Genomic DNA, 8987 nt, shown 5'->3' with positions numbered 1-8987 from the left:
GTTGACCTAAGAGACTTATAGAGCAGCCTGATAATACGGAGTTGACTTAAGAGACTTATAGAGCAGCCTGATCATAAGGAGTTGACTTAAGAGACTTGTAGAGCAGCCTGATAATAAGGAGTTGACTTAAGAGACTTGTAGAGCAGCCTGATAATAAGGAGTTGACCAAAGAGATTTATAGAGCAGCCTGATGTCTGAGGTTGACTTAAGAGACTTATAGAGCAGCCTGATAATAAGGAGTTGACCTAAGAGACTTATAGAGCAGCCTGATAATAAGGAGTTGACTTAGAGACTTATAGAGCAGCCTGATCATAAGGAGTTGACTTAAGAGACTTGTAGAGCAGCCTGATAATAAGGAGTTGACCAAAGAGATTTATAGAGCAGCCTGATAATACGGAGTTGACTTAAGAGACTTGTAGAGCAGCCTGATAATAAGGAGTTGACCAAAGAGATTTATAGAGTAGCCTGATAATACGGAGTTGACTTAAGAGACTCATAGAGCAGCCTGATAATACGGAGTTGACTTAAGAGACTTGTAGAGCAGCCTGATAAGGAGTTGACCAAAGATTTATAGAGCAGCCTGATAATACGGAGTTGACTTAAGAGACTCATAGAGCAGCCTGATAATAAGGAGTTGACTTAAGAGACTTATAGAGCAGCCTGATAATAAGGAGTTGACTTAAGAGACTTGTAGAGCAGCCTGATAATAAGGAGTTGACCAAAGAGATTTATAGAGCAGCCTGATAATACGGAGTTGACTTAAGAGACTTATAGAGCAGCCTGATAATAAGGAGTTGACTTAAGAGACTTATTAGAGCAGCCTGATAATACGGAGTTGCAGTAATCTAGAGTAATAAACACGTGAGACAGTTTTTCTCCTCTGGTTTTATCCATATATATAGTTGAGTATCATCTGCATAACAATGAAAGTTCATGGAATGTTTCCTGATAATCTTGCCCAAAGGAAGCATGTATAAGGTCAATAAAACTGGTCCAAGCACAGAAACTATTCATATACATATATATGTATTTGTATATATATGTGTATATATTTATATATGTATTTGTATATATATGTGTATATATTTATATATGTATTTGTATATATATATATATATATATATGTGTATATATATAAATATATATGTGTATATATACAGGACTGTCTCAGAAAATTAGAATATTGTGATGAAGTTCTTTATTTTCTGTAATGCAATTAAAAAAACAAAAATGTCATGCATTCTGGATTCATTACAAATCAATTGAAATATTGCAAGCCTTTTATTCTGATTTATTGCTGATTATGGCTTACAGTTTAAGAAAACTCAAATATCCTATCTCTAAATATTAGAATATCATGAAAAAGTATACTAGTAGGGTATTAAACAAATCACTTGAATTGTCTAATTAACTCGAAACACCTGCAAGGGTTTCCTGAGCCTTGACAAACACTCAGCTGTTATAAATCTTTTTAACTTGGTCTGAGGAAATATTAAAATTTTATGAGATAGGATTTTAGAGTTTTCTTAGGCTATAAGCCATAATCAACAATAAAAGAATAAAAGGCTTGCAATATTTCAGTTGATTTGTAATAGTCCAGAATGCATGACATTTGTTTTGAATTACATTACAGAAAATAAAGAACTTTATCACAATATTCTAATTTTCTGAGACAGTCCTGTATATATATATATATATATCAAAAACGATACTTTCATAACCTCACTTATTTGCCACTGCGACATTTCACCTGGGATCCAATCAGGCTCCTGAGATATAATCATAACTATTTGGGGTCCTGCTACAGTCATTCAGACTTAACTGTTATCTGGAGGCCTAAAAATACAAACACATGTTTTATAATATAATAAAAGTCCCTCAGACATGGTGCAGAGGGCAAAAACAGTAATCTACAATCTGTTTACAGCCGGCAGCTATTCACTGGGATGGGTCGACTGTAGAGATGCTAATAAACTGAGGATTACAGGCCGCTTATCATGTGTGTGTGTGTGTGTGTGTGTCTCTCTGCAGGGATACGAGGTGAGGAAGATAACAGCCATTGACCAGGACCTGGGCCGACCGAGAGGCATCGGCTACACCATCATCTCAGGTCTGAGTCTCTTCATGGAGGATCTTATCATAATCCCTCAGCAGAGAGTCTCCTGGGCTCAGGTGAGAGTCTCCTGGGCTCAGCAGAGAGTCTCCTGGGCTCAGGTGAGAGACAGCAGCCTTCCTTCAGTTCTCTCAGGTCGGCTAACCGAGCAGCAAAGACCGCTTGTTTTAGGGGTCTGGGCCTCCTCCTAGGACCAGGACTGGACTTATACCTGAAAGTTTTACCGAGACGAGGGGAACGCCGTAGTTTGAGGTTATAGAGGTTAAGGTGTAGAGTTTAGGACTCATGTTGTCATAGGACACCGCCCCCCTGGGTGGAGGACACGGTCTGTGTGGAGGACACCGCCCCCCCCCCCCCCCCGGGTGGAGGACACCGCCCCCCCGAGTCCAGCTGGCCGATGAGGGCATCAGGCTGATGGAGATATGAAGTGTTCTGCCATCTGCTGAGTCACTGCCTGACCTCACTCTGAACACAGGAATGTGACCCTGTGTGTGTGTGTGTGTGTGTGTGTGTGTGTGTGTTGTGTGTATGTGTGTGTGTGTGTGTGTGTGTAGTCATGTATTATGTGTGAGTCACTTGTTCATGGAGCTCACCAGGAACACTTTGCTCCATCCAGTGCACACACCTCCTCAGTCTTACTTACCATCTGCTGCCACACGTTGTGCTGTTGTGTGTGTGTGTGTGTGTGTGTTGTGTTTGTTGTGTTGCTGCAGAGTTGAAGGGCTGAGTTAAGCTCCAGAGGAGAAGAGCATTAAAAAGACATTAATTAGGTGTTGCGATGTATTCCCAGTGGTTGAAACATGAAGAGTTATGGCCCCTATAAGCCTCGTGGAGACACACACACACACACACACACACACACACACACACACACACACACACACACACACACACCCTGATGAGGCTGATGGAGCACGTGGGGGAGGGTGTGTGTGTGTGTTTGCGTTTCCACGTGGGAGTATGAGTGTGATTGTGTGGGTGTGTCCGTGTGTGTGTGTGATTGTGTATGTGTCCATGTGTGTGTGTGTATCTGTGTGTGTGTCCATGTGTGTGTGTGTATCTGTGTGTGTGTCCATGTGTGTGTGTGTGATTGTGTGCATGTCCGTCTCCATGTCTGTATTTGTGTCCGTGTGTGTGCGTGCGTGTCTGTGTGCGTGCGTGCGTGTCTGTGTGTGTGTGTGTGTGTGTTTGTATGCTGCAGTCAGATTAGTGCGAGGGCGTGTTGTTTGCAGGCCTGTGGCTCCTCCCCCTTCTCCTCCTCCTCCCCCTGCTCCTCGGAGACCGTCTCATTAACTCAGTAATTAAGATAAACGAGCTTTTAATTGCAGCTGTGATTCATGCTAATTGCTGAGGATCTGTGGCGAGGGCTTCCTCGCCTCCTCCAATAGTGTGTACTTGTTGCCCTTGCACATTCCTGCTGAGCATTGCCACTTTCATTTCACTGCACACCCTGTGTGTGTATGTGACAAATAAAACATCTTGAATCTTGAATCTTGAATCAGAGGCCGGCTCGGGGGTCTGATCTCTGCCAGCGATCGCATCGCCGCTCTGCCTCAGGGTCGCAGGCGCTGCTTGTTGTGATGCTGGAGGTCTTGGGGGGGTGAGGATCCTGATGTAGTCCTGGTCCACAGGGCGGGGCCCCTAGTGGCCCTCTGGCCCGCAGCTCCCTGTGAGGGTTCTGCTGGTTCCAGGGACAAGAACAGCTGTTCACCACAGAGTGAAAACAAGGATTGAGTTGTTGTTGTTGTTGCCCTGAACACAAGTGGTATTGATTTAATGACCTGATCCTCGTCTCGTAGCGGCTGCTATAATCGCTTCTATCTTTCCTTCTTTCTTTTGACGTCTCAATGTGCTCCGCTGCTCGTGGCTGTCGAGCGTGATTAGGAACCTTCAGAGGTCCATTCGCCCCGAGACGTGAGGCTCTGCAGCCGCTCCACATCGGTGCTGACCCAACACGCTGGCCCCTGTTTGTGGAGACCACCGCCCTTGTGGACCTCCATACAGGTCTGGACCAGAACTGAAGGCTCTGATCCCCCGGTCTGCGGGCCAGAGGCTGTGATCCACAACCCTCCCTGGTGTCTGTGGACCAGCTAACGCGCTCATGAGCCCCCTGGTGGGCCGCCGGGGTTCCTGCAGGTCTTCAATCAGCCGAGGCGTCCTGTGTAATCTGAGCGGCGAGTCCACGCTGATCTCTATCGGGTCCTCACGGACAGCAGCTTTCCTCATTTGGATTACCCTTTATGAGGGAGAGATGATCTCCAGCCTCAGAGACTCCGAGCAGCTCCACCAGGATTAAACCCCTCGGCACCGTCAGGCGGAGGAGGCGGGGGCGGGCGCTCGCTCGGCGCTCTGAAAGGACAGAAGTGTTTTTATATTGTTAGGAGCTCTGCGCGTCAACCCCACGTGACCGTGTTCCCTCTGCGGCCGACAGGTGGAGGCTGAGGAGCAGGAGAAGGGAAGCAGCCGAGTGCTCCACCCGTCATGAACCATACAGCCTGAACAGAGGTCTTCCAGCGGGGTCTCCGTGTTGGAGGTTCTCCTCTCAGCCACAGCTCATCCTCCTGGCACCAGAGGCCGTCAGATATCAGCTGACCTGTCGTCCACGACAATTACCCCAAGGAGCGGCGATAAGAGGGCTCGATGCTCGGCTTCAGAGGGAACATGTGACGCCGGGCTGGCGGATCAAAGCCGGCGATCAATAGCTCCCAGGGTGATTATTGTCCATGAGACCTGAAGATTGTGGGTCGATTCTTCCGTCTGTGACCGGCTTGAGAATCAGTTCTGGGAGCTGAGGTCAAGAGAAGGTGAAGAAGCACCGAGGAGTCTCAGTGCCACAGCCGTGTGACAGCCTCACTGGAGAGGAGGAGCTGGAGGCTGGAGGCACCCGGCGGGTGTGGTTCTGTTAGACTGGTGGTGGAGCCCGGTACTGCCAAAGGTCTCTCCCGTTAAAGGGAGTCTTTATGATCACTCTCGATCAGGAGGATGATGTGTCCATGATGACGTCTGGTCCTCTGGAGGCTGGTGGAGATGAGGACTCCATCACAGCTCCATGGCTCTGCTTGGGGGGGGGGGCATCTGTTCCCTATGCCAACAGCAGGAGGGGTCTGTCTCTCTGGGTGGAGGTCTGTCTCCTCTGGGTGGAGGTCTGTCTCTCTGGGTGGAGGTCTGTCTCCTCTGGGTGGAGGTCTGTCTCTCTGGGTGGAGGTCTGTCTCTCTGAGTGGAGGTCTGTCTCCTCTGGGTGGAGGTCTGTCTCTGGGTGGAGGTCTGTCTCTCTGGGTGGAGGTCTGTCCCTCTGGGTGGAGGTCTGTCTCTGGGTGGAGGTCTGTCTCTCTGGGTGGAGGTCTGTCTCCTCTGGATGGAGGTCTGTCTCTCTGGGTGGAGGTCTGTCTCTGGATGGAGGTCTGTCTCTCTGGGTGGAGGTCTGTCTCTGGGTGGAGGTCTGTCTCTCTGGATGGAGGTCTGTCTCTGGATGGAGGTCTGTCTCCTCTGGGTGGAGGTCTGTCTCTCTGGGTGGAGGTCTGTCTCTCTGGGTGGAGGTCTGTCTCTCTGGATGGAGGTCTGTCTCTCTGGGTGGAGGTCTGTCTCTCTGGATGGAGGTCTGTCTCTGGGTGGAGGTATGTCTCTCTGGGTGGAGGTCTGTCTCTCTGGATGGAGGTCTGTCTCTCTGGATGGAGGTCTGTCTCTCTGGGTGGAGGTCTGTCTCTGGATGGAGATCTGTCTCTCTGGGTGGAGGTCTGTCTCTGGGTGGAGGTCTGTCTCCTCTGGGTGGAGGTCTGTCTCTCTCGATGGAGGTCTGTCTCTCTGGGTGGAGGTCTGTCTCTCTGGATGGAGGTCTGTCTCTGGATGGAGGTCTGTCTCTCTGGGTGGAGGTCTGTCTCTCTGGGTGGAGGTCTGTCTCTCTGGATGGAGGTCTGTCTCTGGGTGGAGGTCTGTCTCTCTGGGTGGAGGTCTGTCTGGTGGAGGTCTGTCTCTCTGGATGGAGGTCTGTCTCTGGGTGGAGGTCTGTCTCTCTGGATGGAGGTCTGTCTCTCTGGGTGGAGGTCTGTCTCTCTGGGTGGAGGTCTGTCTCTCTGGGTGGAGGTCTGTCTCTGGGTGGAGGTCTGTCTCTCTGGGTGGAGGTCTGCTTGTGAGACTCCACCCCCCCGCTGTGGAGGTTCCTTCCTCTCAGAAACATTCGTCCTTTTTGTTTCCCCGAGAAAAACTTTTGATGAAACTACTTCATCGAGTATTCATGAAATGCAGCTCGCCTGCCAATGGCAAGACACCCACAGGGCCCCCCCCACACACACACACACTCTCACACTCAGACACACACACACACTCACACACACACACACTCTCACACTCACACTCTCACACTCACACACACTCACACACACACACACACTCACACACACACACTCTCACTCACACACACACACACACACACACACACACACTCACACACACACACTCTCACTCACACACACACACTCACACACACACACACACACTCTCACACTCACCTCTCACACTCACACACACTCCACACACACACACTCACACACTCACACACACCTCACACACACACACTCTCACACCTCACACACACACACCTCACACACACACACTCTCACACACACCTCCACTCACACCTCACCTCTCACACACACCTCACACACACTCACACTCTCACACACACACTCACACTCTCACACACACACACTCACACACTCACTCACACACACTCTCACACACACACACTCACACTCTCACACACACACACTCACACCACTCACACTCTCACACACACCACACACACTCCCGGCTGTCACTGCGTGGGAGAGGTGAGTGTAGTTCCAACACAATAACTCAGAGCTCATCATCAACATGCGTTGCTCTGGGCGTGAAGAGACACTAATGTGTGTACATTTAGCCCCCCCCCCACGGTGCTGTCACTAGTGAGGAGCAGTGACGACGGCTTCGTCACGACGACTAAACTCCAGAACCTCCTCACCAGCGTATTGGGTCCTCTGATCTCCTCCAGTCAGCTGGTCCTCTTCTGGTCCTCTTGTGTTCCTCTTCTGTTCCTCTTCTGTTCCTCTTCTGTTCCCCTTCTGGTCCTCTTCTGTTCCTCTTCTGTTCCTCTTCTGTTCCTCTTCTGTTCCTCTTCTGTTCCCCTTCTGGTCCTCTTCTGTTCCCCTTCTGGTCCTCTTGTGTTCATCTTCTGTTCCTCTTCTGTTCCTCTTCTGTTCCCCTTCTGGTCCTCTTCTGGTCCTCTTGTGTTCATCTTCTGTTCATCTTCTGTTCCTCTTCTGTTCCTCTTCTGTTCCCCTTCTGGTCCTCTTCTGTTCCTCTTCTGTTCCCCTTCTGGTCCTCTTCTGGTCCTCTTGTGTTCCTCTTGTGTTCCTCTTCTGTTCCCCTTCTGGTCCTCTTGTGTTCCTCTTCTGTTCCCCTTCTGGTCCTCTTGTGTTCCTCTTGTGTTCCTCTTCTGGTCCTCTTGTGTTCCTCTTCTGTTACTCTTGTGTTCCTCTTCTGGTCCTCTTGTGTTCCTCTTCTAATCTTCTTCTGTTCCTCTTGTGTTCCTCTTCTGGTCCTCTTCTGTTCCTCTTTGGTTCCTCTTCTAATCCTCCTCTGTTCCTCTTCTGTTCCTCTTGTGTTCCTCTTCTAATCCTCTTCTGGTCCTCTTGTGTTCCTCTTCTGTTCCTCTTCTAATCCTCCTCTGTTCCTCTTCTGTTCCTCTTGTGTTCCTCTTCTAATCCTCTTCTGGTCCTCTTGTGTTCCTCTTCTGTTCCTCTTCTAATCCTCCTCTGTTCCTCTTGTGTTCCTCTTCTGTTCCTCTTGTGTTCCTCTTCTGGTCCTCTTGTGGTCCTCTTGTGGTCCTCTTCTGGTCCTCTTCCGGTCCCCTTGTGTTCCTCTTGTGTTCCTCTTCTGTTCCTCTTGTGTTCCTCTTGTGTTCCTCTTCTGTTCCTCTTGTGTTCCTCTTGTGTTCCTCTTCTGGTCCTCTTCTGTTCCTCTTCTGGTCCTCTTCTGGTCCCCTTGTGTTCCTCTTGTGTTCCTCTTGTGTTCCTCTTGTGGTCCCCTTGTGTTCCTCTTGTGTTCCTCTTGTGTTCCTCTTGTGTTCCTCTTGTGGTCCCCTTATGTTCCTCTTGTGTTCCTCGTCCCCTCTACATGTTGTGTTCCCTATACAGCGCTCCTCTTTCTGGCCCATGTGTTCCCCGTCTGTCTGTTCCTCTTTGACTGTCAGCCTCTGCTCCAGTTCATTGTTCCTGGTCCTGTGTAGTCTGGAGATAATATGTTCAAAGCTTTGATGAAGCTGAGATCACTGGAGGAGGAACATTATGTGGATTACTCTATTGAAGCTACTGCACTCGGTGTGTGTGTGTGTGTGTGTGTGTGTGTGTGTGTGTGTGTGTGTGTGTGTGTGTGTGTGTGTTCTCCACCCTAGACTAAATCCCGTTGTGGTTTCTCCTGTTCCAGTCCAGTACTGTCGGTAATGTGAAAGCTCGGCCGATCCCCAGAGTCCCACATCAGAGACGCACTCTGTCAGCTACACACTTTGTGTACTCTCCACACGAGACTCCACACGGAGCACCTCATCAGGAAGACAGGGAGTGTTTCACTCTGGGTGGCTCCGCCCCCTGTGGGTCTCATTGGGGTCCTCTGGGTGGCTCCGCCCCCTGTGGGTCTCATCGGGGTCCTCTGGGTGGCTCCGCCCCCTGTGGGTCTCATTGGGGTCCTCTGGGTGGCTCCGCCCCCTGTGGGTCTCATTGGGGTCCTCTGGGTGGCTCCGCCCCCTGTGGGTCTCATCGGGGTCCTCTGGGTGGCTCCGCCCCCTGTGGGTCTCATCGGGGTCCTCTGGGTGGCTCCGCCCCCTGTGGGTCTCATTGGGGT

At 50.0% G+C, this 8987-nt stretch overlaps 1 protein-coding gene across 1 annotated transcript in view; it reads left to right on the top strand.

The window, feature by feature from the left end:
• The first annotated feature begins 1884 nt into the window (after positions 1-1884).
• LOC130207544 (cadherin-23-like) overlaps positions 1885-8987 on the top strand; it is a 31717-nt gene continuing 24614 nt past the window's right edge. The window contains exons 1-2 of the mRNA XM_056436191.1: positions 1885-1905; positions 2032-2110. Coding sequence (XP_056292166.1) covers positions 1885-1905; positions 2032-2110 — 100 coding nt within the window. The remainder of the gene's footprint in view (positions 1906-2031; positions 2111-8987) is intronic.

Source organism: Pseudoliparis swirei, chromosome 17 (assembly GCF_029220125.1).
Source record: "Pseudoliparis swirei isolate HS2019 ecotype Mariana Trench chromosome 17, NWPU_hadal_v1, whole genome shotgun sequence".
In the NCBI taxonomy this organism is placed as follows: Eukaryota; Metazoa; Chordata; class Actinopteri; order Perciformes; family Liparidae; genus Pseudoliparis; species Pseudoliparis swirei.
The sequence above is the reverse complement of the archived record's forward strand: the minus strand, read 5'-3'. Positions and strand labels throughout refer to the sequence as shown.